The 24,220-nt window shown below is 42.4% G+C and overlaps 1 protein-coding gene across 7 annotated transcripts in view; it reads left to right on the forward strand.

The window, feature by feature from the left end:
- TMOD3 (tropomodulin 3) overlaps positions 1 to 24,220 on the forward strand; it is a 64,194-nt gene that overhangs the window by 23,063 nt on the left and 16,911 nt on the right. For 6 of the 7 annotated variants that reach the window (XM_060174676.1, XM_060174677.1, XM_060174673.1 and 3 more), the window contains 3 exons: positions 13,370 to 13,561; positions 16,175 to 16,331; positions 23,983 to 24,105. In XM_060174676.1, the coding sequence (XP_060030659.1) occupies positions 13,436 to 13,561; positions 16,175 to 16,331; positions 23,983 to 24,105 (406 nt within the window). In that variant the 5' untranslated portion in view covers positions 13,370 to 13,435. Of the gene's footprint in view, positions 1 to 13,369; positions 13,562 to 16,174; positions 16,332 to 23,980; positions 24,106 to 24,220 lie in introns of those variants that run through there. The other variant, XM_060174679.1, reaches the window with a different exon arrangement.

Below are 24,220 nucleotides of genomic sequence, written 5' to 3' on the forward strand. Positions count from 1 at the left end.
GGGAGGAATAATTTGATTTTTAAATACTATTACCTAATATATAACAACATAGAAGTATTTTAGTTTTAAAATAAATGTGGGGCGGGGGTAGATAGCATGATTATACAAAGAGACTCTCATGTCTGAGGCTCTAAAGTCCCACGTTCAGTACCCCGCACCACCATAAGGCAGATCTCATCTGTTCTCTGGTAAAATAAATAAATATATGAATAAATAAAATAAACGTGTAATGACCACAGGCTTTCCCCCACATGAAAGGATAATGAGACTACCCACGTGTTTCTGAGACAGGCCTGATAAACCTGGATTTACCACGTAACTGCACTAAGGGACAGCTGCGCTGCCCTGAGCAGAGGAGGCAAATACTTGTGGGGCTGAGGGGAGTGGTGGAATTCAGGGGCTGGCAAACTCTGTGAGGCTGCAGTGACATCATGAGCAGAAGCGAGGTGATGGATGGGTGAGTCAGTCTGCTGATTGGCTGTTGGCTGGCATTCACAGGAGTTCCTGGAAGGAGCCAGTTCCCGTTGGGCCCACCTCCAGAGCTGAAGGACTGTAGGTGATGGACAGACTTAGCAAAGGCAAATCAATGATTTTTTTATGATACAGAGGAAAAATCAATGTTTTTTTTACATTTGTGGGGTCTTCAATTTTTAACATTAAATATATATATATATATATATATTTTTTTTTTTTTTTCAGGACAGGGCTACTCCCTGACCCAAAAGCTGTGTTTAGCTTTGCTTCGAAGCCCATGTTTTGCACATGGCATCTTTTACACCTGATGTAAATAATGTGATGCACCTGGTGTCAGCCAACAGCTTAAAGTCTGTTTGGAAAAACGAAGGGGAAATAGCAAGCGGGAGCCCGCTGTCCCGTGGCATCTCTCTTGCTCTGGCTTTTGTCTGCTCCACTGTTGATGGTTTTCATACTAAGGACCTTCCTTGACCCTCTGGAACCATCCCCCCATAACCCTCCAAGCCTGCCCCGAGGCCTGACAAATACTTTCAGAAAGCAAGAATATATCGGTTTTTGTTGTTTGTATAATTTTGTATGTATTTATTGTCAGTCTGTCTTTACCTCTCCAGGCTGACCTTTTCAGATACAGAGACAGTATCAAAGCTTCTGCCTGTTGTGGTGAGGGCAAGGCTTGAACCTGGGTCATGCTCATGGTAAAGTTCTTTGGCACGTGTGGTACCTGGGATTGAGCTCTAGGACTCCAGGTTGCAAGTCCTGTGCTCTACTCACTGTGCTTCTTCCCTGCCACCTGCATAGTCTTGGTCATCAGCTTTGCCTCTGTTGAGACCTGATTACAACCCACCAATAGGTGCCCAGTCTCACTAAAAAAAAAAAAAAGTCTTGGGGGTTGGGCCGTAGCACAGCCTTTGCAAAGTGCAAAGACTGGCGCAAGGATCCTGGTTTGAGCTCCCAGCTCCCCACCTGCAGGGGGGGATCACTTTACAAGTGGTGAAGTAGGTCTGCAGGTGTCTGTCTTTCTCTCCCCCTCTCTGTCTTCCCCTCCTCTCTCCATTTCTCTCTGTCCTATCCAACAACAATGACATCAGTAACAATGATAATAATAACCACAACAACGATAAACAACAAGGGCAACAAAAGGGGGGGGAGCCTCCAGGAGCAGTGGATTCTTGGTGCAGGCACTGAGCCCCAGCAATAACCATGGAGGCAAAACACAAACAAACCATAGTCATTAAGAGAAACACATGGGAGTCAGGCCGTGGTGCAGCGGGTCAGAAGCCCAAGCACCGGTGGAAGGATCTCAGTTCGAGCCCCCGGCTCCCCACCTGCAGGGGAGTGGCTTCATAGGCGGTGAAGCAGGTCTGCAGGTGTCTGTCTTTCTCTCCCCGTCTTCCCCTCCTCTCTCCATTTCTCTCTGTCCTGTCCAACGACAACATCAATAACAATAATAATAACTACAACAACCATTTTAAAAAAGGACAACAAAAGGGAAAATAAGTAAATATTTTTTAAAAAGATAAACACATAAAAACCAGTACCTAGACCAAATTTTCAACTTAGAAAGCTATGTGAATTGTCAAATCTTAGTTAGAAAATTATTTGGTGGGCTTGGAGGAGAATAAGGGGATGTGACTGGGGGGCTGTAAATATTGAGTGACACCAGACTTTTGTCACTTGATGCTTCCACATACCAGGAGTATAATTGCCATGGAAACCAGCCTGTGTCTTTTGGTGAAACCTATTTTCTTACTTCCATGCTTACGTAACGTCTGTCTTTAATTATTTTACCATTATCCTCTTGCTCCTTTGGAAAAGACTGTCTTACCATCATATGTTGTATTTTCAGTTAAACTCTTCAAATTTTGAGATAACATGAATGTATAGGCTGTGGTTTTAGTAGGAGCATTTATAGGGGTGGATAATAGCACTCTAGATAAGGAAACTATTCTTTTCTAGTGGTGAGAATGGAAGAGACCAGGAGATGCTCAGGGAAGCATGACACTTTAGCTAGGCCTTAAAGAATGTGTAAGGAGTTCAGCCCAGGGCTGAGGAAGAAGGCTTTACTTTTAGAGGGAGGGACAGAGTAAGCAAGGCACAGAGACCCAGAGATGTTGGGCCCATTTGGAGTGTGGGCTGTGCGGTGGGGAACAGCTGGAGATCATACTGGAAAGTTAGTCGACACTAGTTCTCTCGTGCAAAGGAATGTGGACTTTATCTTATATAGGTCAGAGGTTGGCAAACTTTTTCTGTAAAGGGCCAAAATAGTAAATACTTTAGGCTCTGCAGGCCACCTGATCTCTGTTGCGTTTGTTTAACTTTGTAATTTTACCACAAACAGCAGCCCTGGGCATTAAGTGTATCAGTGAATGAACGTGACTGTTCTGATAAAACATTTACAAGAATAGGCAGCAGGCAGAATTTGGCCCACTGACACCATAGTTGGCCTAAACTGCAGGTAGTAAACATCTATGGGAGGTTTTTGAACCAGACAAAATGAGCCGTGTGCATTAAAGAGAGGACAGTAAGAGTCAGATGACTCTGAGCCTCCACTGTTGAATAAGGTTTAACAGAAGCTTATAAATGGGCAACATATCTCTGAATCATGTAATTATAGTTTTTTTTTTAAGTATACTTAGTGTCAACATCTTATTCTCTGTAAAAAATAAATGAAGGGGGGCTGGGCAGCGGGTTAAATAAGCACACACGTTGCAAAGTGCAAGGACCAGCATAAGGATCCTAGTTTGAGCTTCCGGCTCCCCTCCTGCAAGAGGGTCACTTCACAAATGGTCAAGCAGGTCTGCAGGTGTCTATCTTTCCCTCTCCCTCCTCTCTCAATTTCTCTCCGTCCTATATGACAACAGCAACAACAACAGCGGGAAAAAGATGGCCGCCAGGAGCAGTGGATTCATAGTGCAGGCACCGATCCCCAGTGACCCAAAGAAGTGAACATGGGTTAAATAAAGTAGTATTTTCTCAAACTTATGTGATTTATAAAAAAAAAACCCAAAGGAAAAGGCATTATGAATCTTTGTGTTGACATATGATTTCCACAAAACTTAATTGCTGTTGATAGGAATATGATGTTGACTGCTTCAGTGCAGGCTCTCCTTGAGCTTAGTGTGCCTGTTCTGGCATCTAACAGGTAGAAATTTACCTCTCTCACTGTTTCTCTGCTTGAGTCTCAAAGAATTTTGGTTTCAGTGTTCTATCTCCATTTTGTAGACTATATTCATTCGGAACAATTAAAACCTAGTACGGGTGCACTGAGAAATATAAATGTAAACATGGCATTGGGAACCCCACTATAGGGCTTTGTTTAAGTGATTGGAAAGAGACAGAATGGAGTTACTGAATCGTTGTGGTTGCCTGCCAGGGCCCCACCATTCCAGGCTGACATTTTCAGATAGAGAGAAGGGGAGACACCACAGTACTTGCTTCTTCCCTCCGTGCAGTGGCGGCTGGGCTTAAACCTGGGTAGTGCCCGTAACAAAGCAGTGCACTATCCAAGTGAACTATTTTTCCAGCCCTGATTTTTTAAAAATTATTCAAACAGAGGGAATCGGGCAGTAGCACAGCGGGCTAAGCATAAGTGGCGCAAAGCGCACGGACCAGCTTGAGGATTCTGGTTCGAGCCCCCAGCTCCCCACCTGCAGGTGAGTCCCTTCACAGACGGTGAAGCATGTCTGCAGGTGTCTATCTTTCTCTCCCCCCCTCTGTCTTCCCCTCCTCTCTCCATTTCTCTCTGTCCTATCTAACAACAATGCCATCAGTAACAACAATAACTGCAACAACAATAAAAAATAAAAAACAAGGGCAACAAAAGGGAAACTAAATTAAAAAAAATATTCAAACAGAAAGCTAAAATGTTAAAGTCAACAATGTGAGAATATCATACATCAGAAAAAGTAGCAGCAGCAAATGCTGGAGAGGTTGTGGGAACAAAGGAACCCTCCTGCACTGCTGATGGAAATATAAATTGGTCCCTGTGGAGAGCAGTCTGGAGAACTCTCAGAAGGCTAGAAATGGACCTATCCTATGATCCTGCAATTCCTCTCCTGGGGATATATCCTATGGAACCCAGCACACCCATCCACAAAGATTTGTGTACGCCTGTGTTCATCGCAGCACAATCTATAGTAGCCAAAAGCTGGGAGCAACCCAGGTGTCCAACAGCAGATGAGTGGCTGAGTAAGTTGTATATATACAAAATGGAATACTACTCAGCTGTTAAAATGGTGAATTTCAAATCCCCAGCCACACCTACAGGGGGAAACCTTTGAGTGGTGAAGCCACACTGTAGATCTCTCTCCCTCTGTCTCTGTCTCTCTGCCTCAAGAATTATTGCTGGGGCTTGGTGCCTGCTCTGCAAATCCACTGCTCCTGGCGGCCATTTTCCTCCCATTTTATTGGATAGAATAGAGGAAATTGAGAGAGGAGGGGGAGATGGAGAGGGAGAGAGAAAGATAGACACCTGAAGACTTGCTTCGCTGCTGTGAAGTGTTTTTCCTGCAGGTGGGGAGCCAGAGGCTTGAACCCCAGTCTTTGGGCATAGTACTATGTATGCTTAACTGGGTACACCACTGCCTGGCCCCCATAGATAATCTCTCTTTCTCTCCATCTCTATCTCCTTTCCCCCTCTCAGTTTCTCTCTGCCTCACTAAATAAAATCATTTAATAATTTTTTAAACAGTAAAAAATTAATTAAATTAAAATACTGAATTCACCTTCACCTCATCTTGGATGGAGCTTGAAGGAATCATGTTAAGTGAGATCAGTCAGAAAGAGAAAGGTGAATATGGGATGATCTCACTCAAAGGCAGAAGTTGAAAAACAAGAACAAAAGGGAAAACGCTAAGAACTTAGACTGGGGTTGGTGTACTGCACCAAACAAAGTAAAAGGCTCCGGACTGGGGGGTACTCAGGTCCTAGAACATGATGGTGGAGGAGGACCTAGGTATGTGTGTTGGGGGTAGAGTGTTATGCGGAAAACTGAGAAATGTTATGCATGTGCAAGCTACTGTATTTTGCTGTCAACTGTAAACCATTAATCCCCCAATAAAGAAATTAAAAGAGAAAGAAAGCAAGCTAAAATGTTTACTGTCTCAGTGAAATGTGATGGCTGACAAGCCATCAGAAATTAGCAGGGTCCCGGAAATTGAATATGAAAAAGAGAGGGGACATTCTGGAGCCTGGTAAAGCATACAGAGGGAGCTGGTTAATGAAACCAAAACTTTGAGCCTAGAATATCCGTGTCCCTGAGTAGATCCTCAGCTAACCTAAGATAACCTAAGATTTAGATCTTATGAATTAGTGGTTGAGTGAAAAGGAAATTGTAAGGCAGCAACCACTGTCGACTTCGGGGATTGCAAAGTTCTGCACCCTATGAAGAGGGCAAAATAGGCAACCACAGGAGACATGCTTGTCAGGGTTTATGACATGAACTTAGAGCTGCCAGGCTGTGTCAGCACAGCCTGAGAGCTTCTCGGGAATGCAGATTCCCAGCTCCCAGAGCTGCTCAATTCTGGTGTGTGAGGAGTGGTACTTAAATCCAGTGTTCAAAAAGTGACCTAATGGGAGTCCGGCGGTAGTGCAGCGGTTAAGCGCAGGTGGTGCAGAGCGTAAGGATCCGGTTCAAGCCCCCGGTTGCCCACCTACAGGGGCGTCGCTTCACAAGCGGTGAAGCAGGTCTGCAGGTGTCTTATCTTTCTCTCCCCCTGCCTCCCCCCTTCCATTTCTCTCTGTCCTACCCAACAACGAAGACATCAATAACAACAATAATAATTACAACAATAAAAAAACAAGGGCAACAAAAAGGGGAAAATGAATAAATAAAAATTTGGGGAGTTGGGCAGTGGCGCAGCGGGTTAAGCGCAGGTGGCGCAAAACGCAGGGACCGGCTAAGGATCCCGGTTGGAGCCCCCAGCTCCCCACCTGGCAGGGGAGACGCTTCACAGGCGGTGAAGCAAGTCTGCAGGTGTCTTTCTCTCCCCCTCTGTCTTCCTCTTCTCTCCCCATTTCTCTCTGTCCTATCCAATAATGATGACATCAACAACAACAATAATAATACCTACAACAACAATTAAAAAAACAAGGGCAACAAAAGGGCAAATAAATAATTTTTTTTTAAAGTGACCTAAGTAGAACTTGGACTGGAGTAGGTGTATTGCACCAAAGTAAAAGACTCGGGTGGGTGGAAGGGTTCAGGTCCTGGAACATGATGTCAGAGGAGGACTAAGTGGGGGTGTATTGTTATGTGGAAATGTTATGCGTGTAAAAACTATTGTATTTTACTGTTGACTGTAAACCATGAATCCTCAAAGAAATTTTTTTTAGAAAGTGACTTATGGATGAAGAATTGAACAGTCTGAACATAGCAGAATTTCAAACTTAGTTTTTCTTTTCTTTTTTTTTTTTTTTTACTTCTCCCTTAAGGTGTGCCTAATTTATCTGATAAAATTAGCCTTTACTTTTTAAATTTTTATTTATTTTTACCAGAGCATAACTCATCTCTGACCTATGATGCTGGGGGTTGAACCTGGGACCTTTAGTGCCTCAGGCACGGAAGTCTTGCATAACCATTATGCTATCTTCCCAACCCTAGTTTTTGTTTGTTTTTAATGACTGACAGTATTGTGCTTTTTTTTTTTTTTCAATATCTCCATGCTATGTAAATTATCTTTCTAGGGAGTCGGGCAGTAGCGCAGTGGGTTAAGAGCATGTGGCGCAAAGCGCAAGGACCATCTTAAAGATCCCGGTTCAAGCCTCTGGCTCCCCACCTCGGGGGAGTCGCTTCATAGGCGGTGAAGCAGGTCTGCAGGTGTATCTTTCTCTCCCCCTCTCTGTCTTCCCTTCCTCTCTCCATTTCTCTCTGTCCTATCTAACAATAATGACATCAATAACAACAACAATAAAAAAGGACAACAAAAAGGAAATAAATTTAAAATAATTATCTTTCTTTTTTATATATTTTCTGTCAGGGTTAATGTTAAAAATAGGTCCCTGTGAACAGCATATACATTTATTTCAAGTTGCATATATGTATGTAACAGAGAGACCAGAACATGGCTCCGGCATATATAGTGCCAAGGATTGAACCCAGTGCCTCAAGCATACAAGGTCTGTGTTCTACCCACTGAGCCACCTCCCCAATTGCCACAGTATGGACTTTTATGCTTTTGTAGCACACTGACTTCACCTCTGTACCCTTCAGAATTTGTTCCTCATCTAATAGATGGCAAAGAGTAAACAAGAGACTGTTGTCCCTGGAACAGAAAAACAAAAGCAAGCACTACTCCCAGAGCTTCCCTTCATAAGGAGTTTCTGAGTTTCCCTTGCGAACAGAACTTTGTCAGCATACAGACATTCCTCAGTACTGGATATAAACTGAAAGGGAAAATATAATCAAGTTTTGAATCTGAGAATGTGAACCCATAGTGAAAGAATACTATTGGGTATGTTGGGAAGATAGCATAATGTTTATGCAAAATACTTTTAAGCCTGAGGCTCTAAACTCCCAGGTTCAGGCCCTAGGGCCATCAGCCAGACCTGAGCTATACTAGGTGTGAAAGAGAGAAAGGGAGGAGGTGAAGGAAGGGGAGAAAAGGAAGGAAGAAAGAAAGAAGGAAGGAGGCAGACTGCTGGTATGGTCTGAGCAATAGAAGTTTCATGATTACCCATAGTTTTGATTTTTATCAAAATAGAGTTGAAACTAGGAGACTGATATATCACCCAGAAGTTTTTAAAAAAAATATATTTATTTATTTATTTCCTTTTGTTGCCCTTGTTTTTATTGTTGTAGCTATTGTTGTTGATGTCGGTGTTGGAAGGACAGAGAAATGGAGAGAGGAGGGGAAGACAGGGAGGAGGAGAGAAAGACAGACACCTGCAGACCTGCTTCACCACCTGTGAAGCAAACCCCCTGCAGGTGGGGAGCCAGGGGGCTTGAACCAGGATCCTTAAGCTGGTCCTTGCGCTTTGCGCCACGTGCGCTTAACCTGCTGAGCCACTGCTTGACTCCCAAACCAGAAGTTCTTAACAGAATGTCCTAATTGGGATTTGAAAAAACAAGCTAAAAAGGGAACTTTCTTAAAGTATTTAATTATTGTTTCTTAAAATATCTTCCATTAAATACTTTAAGAAAGTTCCCTTTTTAGCTTGTTTTTTCAAAAGTTCTTTATGTGGTTCAGGAGGTGGCACAGTGGATAAAGCACTGGACTCTCAAGCATGAGATCCTGAGTTCAGCCCCGGCAGCACATGTACCAGAGTGATGTCCAGCTCTTTCTCATTAATAAATAAATAAGATCTTTATAGTACATTACTTAGTATATTGAATATGAACATACCTTTTTCAGTTACTTCATCCCTAGGGCTGAACAATTTGGAGAAATGCTTTCCCATGTATATGAGTAGATAAATCAGTTACAAGATTGTTGATAGCAGAAAATGGGGAGGGGTGAAATTTTAAGTAACTCAACTGTTGTATTATATAGAAATGAAGCTAAAAGTACAGCTTTAAGTATTAATTTATTTTTAAGTAAAAGCAGCAAGCCACCAGATGATACTTATCATATGAGTATTTAGCATTGCATTTGTCCCTAGTAACTTTTTCCTATCTTGTCCATTATAATACCTTATTAGAGGGTGACCACTGAGTTTATGGTCCACACTGGGGTACTTTTTGGAGAATAAATAGAAAGTTCTCAAAATAATGTGTAATTTCAAAATACTGATTGACTAAGAAATTGATTTTATTACAGACTACACTTCAAAAAGTATATTAAACTACATTAAAAATAAACTAGCCCCAGTCCTCTCCTGCAGGGGGAAAAGCTTCTCAATAGTGAGGCAGTACTACAGGTATCTCTCTTCTCTCTTCTCCCCCCCATATATAGTCACTGTAAAATAAGTTAATTAATATTTTTAAACATAGCATAAGCTAAATAACTACTCCTGGTACATAGTCCTTTTTTAAAAAATGATTTTCTCTATCTAAAATATCCCACTATTTTTATGAGGAGAGTATTTTTAAAATTTTCACCTTAAAGATCCTTGCCACCTTCTTTTAAATTACATTTTATGGCTAATATTATATATCAGAAAGTGCTGATAACATCCACTGAAAATTTTTTTTCCTTCAAGGTTACTGCTGGGGCTTGGTGCCAGTACTACAAATCCACTGTTCCTGGAGGCCATTTTTCATTTTTATTGGATAGAACAGAGAAATTGAGAGAGGAGGGGAAGACAGAGAGGGAGAGAAAGACAGACATCTGCAGACCTGCTTCACCACCTGTGAAGCAGGTGAGAAGCCAAGGGCTCAAGCCAGGACCCTTGCACCGTCCTTGCACTTTGTGCACTTAACCTGGTGCCCGCCACCCAACCCCCATCCATAAAATCTTCTTTCAGGACTGGGGTGTGTGTGTGTGTGTGTGTGTGTGTGTGTGTGTGTGTAGGGTTTTTTGTTTGTTTTGTAGAGGGTGAAAGAGAGATACTGAAGAAGGGAGATAGAGAAGAGAAACACTGCAGCACTGCTGTACTGCTCTTGATGCTTCCCTCCTGAAGGCCCGCCCTCCCATGTGGTAACCAGGGGCTTGAACCTGGGCTGTCATGCTTGGTAATGTGTGTGTTCTACTAGGTGAGCTACCTCTCAGCTCCCAGATTACATTACTTGTAGCTGAGAAAATGTAGTCAGGTGACCCAGCCAGTGGCACAGTGAATAAATAAGACATTGAACTCTCAGGCATGAGGTCTTAATTCCATCTCAGCACCACATGTGCCAGAGTGATGCTCTGGCTTTCTCTCTCCCTCCCCCTCTCTCATTATTGACTAAATAATTTTTCAAAAGAAAAGAAAATATACTTGAGGGGCTGGATGGTGGCATACCTAGTCGAGTATACATGTTTCAGTGCGCAAGGACTTGTGTTCAAGCACCTGGACCCCATTGGCAGGGGGAATCTTCACAAGCAGTGAAGCCATGCTCTAGGTGTCTCTCTCTTCTCCTCTCTACCCCCTTCCCTTGTCAATTTTCTTTGTCCTGTCAGATTAATAAAATTAAAATAAAAAGACCATAACAAGTTAAAGAGAGAGAACAAGTGACCTTGGAATACTTGATAAACTTGCTGTCTCAAAGTTGAAAGTACAAAGTGGGAGGTCGGGCGGTAGCGCAGCAGGTTTAAGCACACATGGCACAAAGCACAAGGACCGGCTTAAGGATCCTGGTTCCTCCTCACCTGTAGGGGAGTCGCTTCACAGGTGGTGAAGCAGGTCTGCAGGTGTCTGTCTTGCTCTCCCCCTCTCTGTCTTCCCCTCCTCTCTCCATTTCTCTCTGTCCTATCCAACAACGAATGACATTAACAATGACAATGATAACCATAACAAGGCTACAACGAGGGCAACAAAAGGGGGGAAATGGCCGCCAGGAGCAGTGGATTCATGGTGTAGGCACTGAGCCCCAGCAGTAACCCTGGAGGCAAAAAAAAAAGAGTACAAAGTGGAGATTTATCAAACTTAGTAATAATAATGCCAGGGAGGTATCTCACTGGGTGGACTGCATGCTTTGTCATTTGTACGGCCCAGTTCAAACCCTGATACCATATGGGTGGCGTCATGGAATTGGAGGAAGCTCTGGGGCTGTGGTAGTTCCTATTTGTCTGTCTTGGTCTGAATGAAAAAATGGCAAGGGAGGTGAAATTGTACCTCTGTGAGATTTTACATAAATAAGTTAATGAAAAAGAATGCTGGAGAAACAGCATAATGGTTGTGCAAAAAGACTTCATAATTGAGACTGGAAGGTCCCAGGTTTAATCCCCAGTAACACCAAAAGCCAGAGCTGAGCAGTGCTCTGGTCTTTCTCTCTGTATCTCTTTTACTAAAATGACATATTTAAAGAACAAAAAAGGAACAAAAATAACTTTATGATAGTTGCAGTGATAATAATTTGTTTAAAGCATGAAGACATGTAGGGTAGTTGCTACAGCAGATGAAGTGCCAGCAGAATAGGTATTAACCAGACCTGTCTCAGACACTCATGCAGGATGCCTGCAACTTAACATCTGCATAAACACAGACCCTGGCAAGTTGCTTGTTGTTGGACCCAGGTGGCTGCAGGTCATATCATTAGCCAACAAATCCCTGTGGCGTATGAAGATGGAAACACATCAGAGGCTCTCTAAAGTATTACTGGCTTAGGAAGGAGAAGACATTAGTTGAATATTAAGTTGAGAAAACTCAGAGGAAGAGAGTAGTAAAGGAAATACACACACACTTCAGCAACCAGGAAACATTTAGCCAAGTCACTAAGTCTGTGGATTATGTTTTATGCACATGGGAACATTTTATGAGACAACTGACCCTCAGTATGGCTAGAATTTATGGAAGCACTTTCTTCAGACCTTTTGTGAGGTTTGTGTTTAAGTTTGCTTTCCTATTTATAGATTAGTCACGTTGTATCTGGAACGATACTGCTTGTTGATTGAATGGATAAGGAAGATAAGGAAGATGTGGTTTATAACACAAGAAGATTGCTTAGTTCTAAGAGAAAATGAGAGTTTGTCTTTTACTGCAAAATGGATGGAACTGGACGGGTAGGAGGATCAGGCTAAGTGAAATAAGCCAGAGTAGGGAAATGTTAGGTGGCTTAAAAAAGAAAAAAAAAAAATGTACTTCTAAAACATTATTGTTGTTGTTGTTGTTGTTGTTGTTATCATTATCTTATCCAGAGCATTGCTCAGCTCTGATTTATGGTCATGCTGGGGTTTGAACCCGAGACCTTGGAGCCTCTGGCTTGAGAATCTTTTTTGCATAACCAGCCATTATGCAAACTGTCTCCCCCACCCAAAACAGTTGTTTGCTGTGGCCACTCATCCTGTAGGAAATATATGAACGTACATGTCTTTTTTTCTGAGTTTTTTTTTTTCCAACTGAAGTTGAAGATGTTGAGTTATCCATACACAAGGATAGTGTATAATCTCTGCTCAAGAGTGTGTGCTGGATAGGGAGGCAACATAGTGGTTACTCAAAAGACTTCCTTCCATGCCTAAGGCTCTGGAAGGCCCATGCCCAGACCCAGCACCACCATAAGCCAGAGCTCAGTAGTACTCTGGTAATAAATAAATAAAGTAATAATTATAAGAGTGTTTGACACATAGCAATCACATTTTCAACATAATAATAGATCCAGGTAGGTGGGGGTGCTGAATTTTTTATCTTTATTTTTTAAATATATTTCTTTATTCCCTTTTGTTGTCCTTATTGTTTTATTGTTGTCGTCATTATTATTATTGATGTTGTTGTTGGATAGGACAGAGAGAAATGGAGAGAGATGGGGAAGACAAGAGAGAGGGAGAGAAAGACACCTGCAGACCTGCTTCACCGTTTGTGAAGAAACTCCCCTGCAGGTGGAGAACCGGAGGCTCGAACCGGCATCCTTATGTCGGTCCTTGAGCTTTGCACCACTTGCTTAACCCACTGAGCTACTGCCCATCTCCCTTTTTTATCTTTATTTACTGGATACAGACAGCCAGAAATTGAGAGGGTAGGTGAGAGGGAGGGAGGGGGAGAGAGAGAGAGAGAGAGAGAGACCTGCAGCACTGCTTCACCACTTGCAAAGCTTTCCCTCTACAGGTGGGGACCAGGGGCTGGTTGAGCACTATAACATGTGCTCAACCACATGCGCCACCTACCCACCCCCCCTTTTTTTTTTTTCTTGCCAGAATACTGCTCAGCTCTAGCTTATGGTGGTGTGGGGGATTGAACCTGGACCTCAGACCTGGGAGCCTCAGGCATGACAGTCGGTTTGCATAACCATTATGCTATTTCCCCCACCCCTGAATTTTTTTTATATATATATATATTTTTTTTTGTTTGTTTGTTTGTTTGTTTGTTTTCCATAGTTTTAAAGAAAAAATAGGTCCCTCCTCTGACTGAACTAAATAACAATAATCAAGCAACTCCCTAACAACAAATCATGGCATTACCATTCCGGAAGGACTTAGAGAAGTACAAGGACCTTGATGAAGACGAGCTCCTCGGGAATCTGTCAGAAGTAGAACTAAAACAACTGGAAACAGTTCTGGATGATCTTGACCCAGAGGTAGGTGCAGACTAATAGAGGGAATTTCATGGGACACTTTAGGCCCGTTGATCTTAAGTGGCTCGCTCCTGGGAGCAATTAGCTTTCTCATAATTTACCTGACAACCCCCCACCCCCATATCCAACTGAACTTTTTGCTTCCTTTCCCTCCATTTCTACCTTCATACCTCCACCAACATGACCATTGTAAACCAGTGGTCTCTAACATTCTTACTTTCAGACCTATGAAAATTTCTTTCCAGGAATCTTTTCTTTCTGGGCAGGAATTTTTTTTTTCCTCCTCCAGGGTTATTGCTGGGGCTCAGTGCCTGCACCATGAATCCACTGCTCCTGGAGGCTATTTTTTTCCCTTTTGTTGCTCTTGTTGTTTTATTGTTGTTATGCTTATTATTATTGTTACTGATGTCATTGTTGTTGAATAGGACAGAGAGAAATCAAGAGAGGAGGGGGAGAGAAAGATAGACACCTGCAGTCTGTTTCACCGCCTGTGAAGCGACCCCCTGCAGGTGGGGAGCCGGGGCCTCGAACCAGGATCCTTACTTGGTCCTTGCGCTTTGCACCATCTGCGCTTAACCCACTGCACTACCCGCCGACCCCAGAAAGAATGTATTTGGTACTGTTGAGGCAGATGCCTAGCTGTTTGATGGAAGGCTGCCTCAGTGCCTCTTCAGATCGAAGGGTTGCTCCCCAAGTCAACCTACCTACCTCCCTACCTCCCTTTCTCCTTTGCCAGTCCCTCTTGATTTCTCACTGTCTCTATTCAATAAATTAATTTAAATATATATGTATTATAAAATATTGGCTTAATGATACATTAACTGGAATCCTGACTCCTTCAATATAGTCATTGACCGCAAATAAATGACAGTTAAGTGGTTTGAGAGACTATAAACTCACAGGCCCAAAGTGTCCAGTAGTATACTTGAATCAAGCAATGAGAAAGAAATCATAATATTTAACAGACAAAAATTTTAATTAAAAAGTAAATGCTGCTCCCTTGCAGTAGCATTTTGTTTGACGATATATTCTAAACCTTGGATATGAAGGAACAGCTTGGGCCTACTGCTTTGTTTTTTGGAGACAGATGTTTTGAGAAAATGCGTAAGTCAAATGCCACTGGGTTCTCCTCTCATTATTTCCCCCACCCAATACAGACTCAAGAAGCAAGCATCCCTCCTTACCCCTGTCCCCTTTTTAACAGTCACTTTGCAAACTAACACATTTATACATTTATTCTGCTTGGCCAGCATCCTTCAGAAAGGCCAATAGTTAGATTTTAGGTGTTTTTTTTTTTTAATATTTATTTATTTTCCCTTTTGTTGCCCTTGTTGTTTTATATTGTTGTAGTTATTATTGTTGTTATTGATATGTCGTTGTTGGATAGGACAGAGAGAAATGGAGAGAGGAGGTGAAGATGGGGAGAGAAAGATAGACAACTGCAGACCTACTTCACTGCCTGTGAAGCAACTCCCCTGCAGGTGGGGAGCCGGGGGCTTGAACTGGGATCCTTACACCAGTCCTTACACTTTGTACCATGTGAGCTTAACCCACTGCACTACCACCTGACCCTCAGATATTAGTTTTTGTTTTAATTTATTTATTTTTATTGTTACCAGGGTTATTGCTAGGTGCCTGCACAACAAATCCACTGCTCAGTGGCCTTTTTTTTTTTTTCCTTTTTCTTATTTGATAGAAAGAGAAATTTAGAAGGGAGGGAAGGAAAGAGGGGTGATGCCTGCAGTATTTGCTTCACTGCTCTTGAAGCTTCCCCTCTGCAGGTGGGGGCCCACGGCGAGAACCCAGATCCCAACACTTACTAATAAGTGCGCTTAACCTGGTACACCCCTGCTCAGCCCTTCCCCCTTATTAGAGTTTTAGATTATAGGTATTGTGCTACATTTAAGGCTACAAGAATAGGCAAAATGGGGCCGAGTGGTAGTGCACCCAGTTGAGCACACATTACCATTAGCACAGGCCTGGGTTTGGGCCCCCACTCTCCACCTAGAGGGGGGAAACTCATAAGTGGTGAAGCAGTATTGCAGTGTCTCTGTCTCCCTCCCTCTCTATCTCCCCCACCCCTCTCAATTTCTCACTGTTTTATCAAAAGAAAAGAAAAGAATGGCTTCCAGGAGCACTGGATTTGCATGCAAGCAGGGAGCCCCAGTGATAATGGCAATAAATATATATTTAAAAAATCTGTGGGGGCTGGGAGATAGTTCAGTGCATATAGTTCCAGTCTTAGTCCCTCTGACTTCAATCCCTAGTTCTTACAGGACCACCAAGGGAACTCCATGGACGGTGGAACAATGCTTAGTGTTATTCTCCCCTCCCCCTCTCTTCCTCTCACCACCTCAAAAGTATAGGATGAAAATTGGGCCAGGGAGGCAACTCAGCAGTATTGCTCAAACATGAAGACCTGGGTTCATTCCTAGGCACCACATAAAAAATAGTAGATTGGGACACCTTTTTGTTGCTGCCTTAAAACCCTATAATGAAGTGCCTAATGCCCGCTTCACATTCTAGTCTCTAACTCTTGCCTGAGTGATTTATGGAAGCATATAGTAGTGTTGGCATTTCTGGTGGTCACAGCGACTGATTGATTCTCTTTGGCAGAATGCTCTGTTGCCTGCAGGGTTCCGGCAGAAGAACCAGACGTCAAAGTCTGCCACAGGGCCCTTTGATAGGGAGCATCTCCTCTCGTATCTGGAGAAGGAAGCGCTGGAGCACAAGGACCGGGAAGACTATGTTCCCTACACTGGGGAAAAAAAAGGTAAGCGAAATCTGAAGTCAGTGTCTGACTTTTCCTTTTATACAGAGACCTGGAGAAAGTATTTTGAGAAGTGCATCAACCATAACCTTAAAGACAGGGTAGCGTTGGCTTAAAATTTTCTTAGCGGGGGCCAGGTGGTGGTGCACCTGGTTGAGCGCATATGTTACAGTGCGTGAGGACTCAGGGTTGAGCCCCTGGGCTCCACCTGCAGGGGAAGAGCTTTGCGAGTGGTGAAGCAGTGTTGTGGGTGTCTGTCTCTCTTCCTATTTCTCTCTTCCCTCTCCATTTCTGTCTCTATGCAATAAATAAATAAAGATACTAGTTTTTTTTCTTAGGTAATTTGGGGACTTCCATTACATTTTTCATGGATTTGGCTATGTGTTCCTTTTCTTTTTTTCCACCTAGGTTATTGCTGGGACAGTGCACCGGGTAGTGGCACACTGGGTTAAGCACATATAGGACCAAGCTCAAGCATGTGAGCAAGGATTCCTGTTCAAACCCCTGGCTCCCCCCCTGCAAGGGGGTCACTTTACAGGCGGTGAAAGCAGGTCTGCAGATGTCTATCTTTTTCTCCTCCCCCCCCCTTGCCTCCAGGGTTATTGCTGGGGCTTGGTGCCTGCACTCCTGGAGGCTGTTTTTTCCATTTTGTTGCCCTTGTTCTTATTGTTGCTGGATAGGACAGAGAGAAATCAAGATAGAAGGGGAAGACAGAGAGGGGGAGAGAAAGATTCCTGCAGACCTGCTTCATTGATTGTGAAGCGACTCCCCTGCAGGTGGGGAGCTGAGGGCTCAAATTGGGATCTCTCTCTCCTCTCCACCCCCCACGTTAGTAAAGGAAGCACACTTATATTGCCGTGTACAAAGATCATATGTGTGTCATTCCCAAACAAGGGATTCCCGTTCTCAGTTTCTGAGGAGTACAGAACCACAGAAATGAGGTTTTGAGTTTCAGTGTTTTATAATTCTTTTAATTTATTATTATTTATTTTCCCTTTTGTTGCCCTTGTTGTAGTTATTGTTGTCGTTGATGTCATCATTGTTGGATAGGACAGAGAGAAATGGAGAGAGGAGGGGAAGACAGGGGGGAGAGAAAGATAGACACCTGCAGACCTGCTTCACCGCCTGTGAAGCGACTTCCTTTCAGGTGGGGAGCCGGGGGCTCGAACTGGGATACTTATGCCGGTCCTTGCACTTTGCTCCATATGCGCTTAACCCACTGTGCTACCGCTCGACTCCCAGTGTTTTATAATTTTAGCAATCCATCTGACAGAAGCAAGCACTCCCACCCACGTCAGAGTGCCATGTACCTGAAGAAGTGTACACTCACATGCAGCAACGATCATCTTTGGGTGTAGAGCTCTACTTTGCAATACAGCTAAAAGCCAACTGCAATTTTTTCAAATCCAGCCTAGACTCTTCATCCTTAAAGTAACTAGCCGTGTTTATCCATAGTCACACATGAACCTTCTTTTCTTTGGGTTCGATTGCCAGTCTCTTAATCACATTCCAAAAGCTCCTCAGGATCATTCATCTGCATCTTATTGGCTGTTCTCTCCCCGTCCTTGAAAACCCAGGGCTTGCTGTGCTGTGCTCTTGCCTCCCCCTTGCCTCCCCTCCTGCTCCCTTCCCTTCGCCTGTCTCCTTTTCTTTTCCTCCTTTCCCTTTCCCTCCCTTCCTCCCTCGCTGTTCCTTTCCCTTCCTTCCTTCCTTCCTTCCTTCCTTCCTTCCTTTCTTTCTTTTGTTCTTTCTTTCTTTCTTCTCTTGTCCTCTCTCCTTCCCCCCTTCCTATAAGAGACCAAAGCATTGCTTCATTATTTATAACGTTCTATTTGTCTGTCTTGTTTTCATGCAGTACTAAGGACTGAACCCAGGACTTCATATATGCAAGGCATGCCCTCTACCTATGAGTCACTTCCCTGGTCCCAGAGCTTGTTTTTTCAAGATTTCTCTTCCTTAACTCTACCACATCCTCCTTGATTGAGCGTGTACTTTCTTACTGAATAACTTATTTTTTTAGTAAACTACCTTTTTTGTATTACCTTGCAAAGTTTTCCCCTGTAGGTAGGGACCAGGGACTTGAACTCAGGTCCTTGCTCAAGCAGATGCACCACCATCCAGTGCCGCTGAATAACTTATTTCACAGGAGGTAGACTTTCAGATTGAGGGTGCCTTCCTAGCTAGTAGGAAGAGATGAAGAGAGAGCCCAGGCTCTCTTCATCCTTCATAAAACAGTTTACAAACCTGCCTTTGTTAAGAAACAAAGACATGCCACTTTTTTGGTGTGCTTGGACTAATTCATATCCATAAAATGTGTCACTGGTCTCCAAACTAAATCTTCCTTTTTTTTTTTTTTAAGTGAAATGACTGGGCTCAGTCCAGTAACCCATGGTAATGTCAGCTTTCTGTGTTACATAATATTACAGTGATGTCACTTGGTCTCTTGAACCCCTTCCAAATTATATGCCAAATCACAGATTTCTCATAAATTACTTTTAGTACATCAATCAGATAACAATGCACTGTTCTAAAGCAGCAAATCAGGAGCCACTTAAAGGATTAGTTATCTAATCCTTAAAATTACATTCTCATATTCTGAGGCAATTAAGTGGTGGCTAATCATACTTGTTGTTCTTAAAGGCACACTCACTTTCTTTAGCTAAAGTTACACAGATCTAATATGACAGAAGGGAATGTCCACAAGATTGAAAATTAGAAATTTGGGGATTTTTCCTTTTGACCATGAACAAAAAAATTATCCCATGCCGAATTTATCTTGCTAGATTATCTCAAAATATTTTTTCATAATCTCTTATTGAATTTCATTTATTTATTTTGGATAGAGACAGAATAATTGAGAGGGGAGAGAAGAGAGAGGGAGAAAGCACTGCTTCACCACTTGTGAGACTTTCCCCATCAGATAGGGACCAGGAACTTGAACCAGGGTCCTTGTGCATTGTAACATGCATTCAGCCAGGTATGCCACCACTATTCCCTTTCAAAATGTTTTTTTTAAAGATCTGACCAGCCAAGAATGACAATTGAGAGCTGTTATGTATAAACAAATAAGTAATTTTTGTTTGTAACTTGTGCAGCAATTATTTATCATTGTATAGTTTACAATATTGAAAGTGTGTCAATATCTGAGAAAGACTTGAGTCCTAATTAAATGAAATTCAAGGCTTTACATCTTTGGTCCTTTTTGGGGAAAAATTTTGACCTATACTAGTAAATGTCCTACTTTTAATAGTGTACTTAAATTAACAGCAAAAAGTAGGCAGCTAGTAAGACACAGCTGTCAGAAACTATATTGATTGTTTTCAGATGTGTTATTTACAATAGACTGCAATCTGTGTCTGTCAAATCTTCTAAATCTAATAAGCTGATGGCAGGAATAGTATCCTGCTATCAATAATCTGGTAAAAGTTAAAGGAAATGTCTTTCCATGGATCAGAGGAAATGTAATTTTGAGGAAATGTAATTTCAGTGTATACTCCTTTTACTTTAAAATATAATTTTTAAATCTTGGGAAGTTTATTCTCTTTCTCTTTGACATTTTACAATATATGTAATATATATTATATATGATATTAATATATTACAATATATGTAATATATGTATCTTGATATATTACATATATCAACAGCAGGGATCGAGAGGGTATATTCAATGTTCAGCCTGTTCTCCTTTCTGAGAATAGTGTCAGTGCACAGTGTAGACATCATAGCTGATTATTGTTTTCCATCATTTAAATTTTTTCTTTATTGGGTTGGGGAGACAGCACAATGGTTATGCAAAAGCACTTTCATGCCTGAAGTTCCAGAGTCCCAGGTTTAATCCCCAGCACCACCATAAGCCACAGCTAAGCAGTGCTCTAGTCTCTCTCTGTCCCTTTCTCTCTGTATTTATTTCTTTTATAATTAAAATATATATATTTAAAGTTTTTTAAATTTATCTGTTATTGTCATCAATGTACCATCAGCTGTGTATCCCCTTTTTTCCTTCTTTTTTTTTTTTCATATAGCCCTCATCTCCACTTAATGTTTGAACATACAGAATGTAACTATAACTGCTTGAATATTCTTACCTACCATCATCTATCATTGTTAAGTCAGTTTTGATAAATGAACTTTTTTTTTACACCTCTTTGTGGGCTGAATTTTCCTGCTCTGCTGGGCTAGCATGGGGGTGCCTCTTCCCGGGCACGTACTCTCTGGGTTTGAGAGAATGTGACTGGAGCCAGCCTGGGCTGCTACTCTCTCAGTGACACAAGGGAGATGACTCATGAACCAAGCTTGTGGCGAGGCAGTGCAGTTCCTTTATTGATCAGAGAGCCAAGGCTTTTAAAGGGCAGACCTGGAAGTGGCAAGTCGGAAATGGAAATGGCTAGGAAAGGGGCGGAGAAAGGCAAAAGGGGCTGGGAAGGTAGGAACTTCCTTAGCAACTATTGCGAGGGTTTTAACTGGTAGGATTAATGTTACCCTGCAGGCAGGGAGGGTCTTGAGGGTAGAAAGAAGATAGATCAAAGGAATGGAATGGGTGGGGATCTTTCAGACAAAACAGTGGTTATGTAGATCGGCTATAGTATCAGGAATGCAGGGTGGAGCAGGGGGAGCTGGCTTAATGTTTTAAGGAATGCAGGGTGCTTTGTGAGTCTCCTCACCTGTAGGAGGTTCGCTTCACAAGCAGTGAAGCAGGTCTGCAGGTGTCTTTCTCTCCCCCTCTGTCTTCCCCTCCTTTCTCCATTTCTCTCTGTCCTGTCCAACAACAGCAATAACAATAATAGCAGCAACAAGGGCAACAAAAAATGGGGGTGGATGGCCTCCAGAGGCAGTGGATGGCCTCCAGAGGCAGTGGATTTGGAGTGCAGGCACCAAGCCCCAGTGATAACCCTGGAGGCAATAATAATAATAGTAATAAGTTCTTTCACTTATCATGTTGGTTTGAGGGTTGTTTCAAGCACATGGATAGATCCTTTTTCTGCTTCCTGTAGGAGCATAAGTGTTAAGAATTATACACTCTAGTCATCTCATTGAGAATGTTAGCTCCCCAGAGTTAAAGCTTCCTCATGGTGTCTTTCTACTTTATTACCTAGCATACACATATACTGGTAATTATGTTGAAGTGTTGAGCAGGCATCTGTGTGATGTTTAGTCAAGATAAAAATACTGGAGGTTGGGCGGTAGCACAGAGGGTTAAGTGCACATGGCGTGAAGCGCAGGGACTGGCATAAGGATCCCGATTCGAGCCCCTGGCTCCCCACCTGCAGGGGGGTCACTTCACGAGCAGTGAAGGAGGTCTGAAGGTGTCTGTCTTTCTCTCCCCCTCTCTGTCTTCCCCTCCTCTCTCCATTTCTTTCTATCCTAGCCAACAATAATAACAACAGCAATAATAATAAGCACAACAACAGTAAAACAACAAGGGCAGCAAAGGGGGAAAAAATAGCCTCCAGGAGCAGTGGATTCGTGGTGCAGGCACCAAGCCCCAGCAATAACTCTGGAGACAAATAAAAAGACAAAAAATACTTTTCCAGGGCCTGCCCCCTCATTCTTTAGAGGTTTGTGTGCTCCCTATAAAAGGTGTATCTCCAAATACCTGGGACATAGCGCAGCGCAATTGTGTCTAAAATCTTTTCTGGAACAAGATAGCTTGTGAGCAAACAATAAAGTTAGCTAGGACTTTTCACCTCGTGAGAATGAAATAACCAAGTGCCATATCTGTTTCTTGTTAATCTTTTTATATATTCAGCAGGGTTGGGAGCTTATTGCTTGGCTAATTCTTAAAAATTTTTGGTAGCTATAATTTAGTACCAAAACAAAATTGACAAAGTCTAGATCTGGCAATATAATTAACATGGTTTGAAGTATCTTCCTGGTTTTATAGCAATAAGAAGGATATTGGCAAGATATTCTCTTTTTTCACCCTTCTTTTTGGCACAAACATGGGCTTAGATAAATGCTGAATATTAAGCTACTATTATATGAATTCTTATCTTGGTTCCTTTTATTTCTTTAGCTGCAGAAACATTACTGAACTATTTTAATAGTCTTAGCAACCAAGAGTCATAGCTCTGTTTCTGTTTGTTTCATTTGGGGGTAAGGGACATAACATTTCTTTTTCAGTCTTTTTTTTTTTTTTTTTTGTAATGTGCCAGGAAATGAACCCAGGGTGACTACTTTGCTCAACTTTTATCTGTCCTTAGAGGGCAGATAGGGAAACAGAGAGAGAGGAGACACCAGTGCACCACTGCTACCGTACGTATATGGTTCCCTTGATGATCTTTGTGGTGCTGGGGATCAAGCCCAGTGCCTCCTGTATTTACAGTTCAAAATCCATCCAGGATATCTCAATCTTCAAAAATATATATGATTATACAGATTAATGCTCGTCTGATAATCAACATGAGTAGGTAAAAATCAGAGTCATCTAGGAAGCTTTAGAAATATCCCTACTTAGGAGCTACCCAGGCGGTGGCTCAGCCAGTAGCGTGCACACATCACAGCGTTAGAGGATCGAGATGTACACCTGCAAGGAGGAAGCTTCACAAGCGGCTGGGTGGTTCTCAGGTTTGTGTTCTCTGTCTCTCAAAATTCATAAAGGAAAAAATAGGACTATCCTAAAATGACTTAAGGATGCCACTACATTGGGTACCGCTTTTTTTTTAATGGAAATTTTGACACCACCATAGGTTAAGAGGGGTACAGTTGCCACCACCAGAACTCCATATCCCATCCCCTCCCCTGAGAGCTTTTCTATTCTTTATCCCTCTGGGAGTGTGGGCCCAGGATCATAATGGGGTGCAGAAGGTGGAAGGTCCCACCTGAAAGGGAGTTGCTTCACAGACGGTGAAGCAGGTCTGCAGGTGTCTGTCTTTCTCTCCTCCTCTGTCTTCCCCTCCTCTCTCCATTTCTCTCTGTCCTACCCAACAACAATGACAACAACAACAATAATAACTACAATAAAACAACAAGGGCAACAAAAGGGAATAAAATATTTTTAAAAACTATTTGTGTAGGCGCCAGGTAGTGGCATACCTGGTTAAGCACACACATTACAGTGCACAAGGACCCAGGTTCAAGCCCATGGTCCCCACCTACAGGGGAGTCGCTTTACAAGTAGTAAAGCAAGTCTGCAGGTGTCTTATCTTTTCTCTCCCCCTCTCTGTCTTCCCTCCTCTCTCCATTTCTCTCTGTCCTATCTAACAACGATGACATCAGTAACAACAATAATAACTACTACAATAAAAACAACACGGGCAACAAAAGAGAAAATAAATAAATATATATATATATACATATATTTAAAAAAAGACCACCTAGAGTGATAGATTTGTAGCACCGAACTCCAGCAATAACCCTGATGGCAGTGAAAGGAAGGAAGAGCGGGGGCAGGGAGAGGAGAAAGAGAAGGGAGAAAGGCTCAAGATAAAGACTTTTAGGAATTTATCAAAAGGGAATAATTTGAAAAGTACAAAAAAAAAAAGACAGATGTGCAGACTGTACTAAGTACAGCAAAGTGAGATGCTTAGGAGATTAAGTCAGTGTTTCATTTAGTTCAGTATTGGAATGAGCACTGTGGGTGTCTGTCCCGCAGCCACTGGCACCTCAGTGGGGTTAGCAAGTGGTAGAGTTAACAGATTGCTTCATTTTACAGGCAAAATATTCATCCCTAAACAGAAACCTATCCAGACTTTTGCAGAAGAAAAAGTGTCTCTTGATCCAGAATTAGAAGAAGCTTTGACTAGTGCTTCAGATACAGAATTGTGTGACCTTGCAGGTATGTCCCAAAACAAATTCATTAGTGAAGTACATACTTCCTTTGCCGAGATGGCAGTGACCAAAGAACCATATACTGGGTCCTTTATTTAAAAACAAAAAAAGTAAATGTTTTA

This window comes from Erinaceus europaeus, chromosome 16 (genome assembly GCF_950295315.1).
Source record: "Erinaceus europaeus chromosome 16, mEriEur2.1, whole genome shotgun sequence".
Taxonomy (NCBI): Eukaryota; Metazoa; Chordata; class Mammalia; order Eulipotyphla; family Erinaceidae; genus Erinaceus; species Erinaceus europaeus.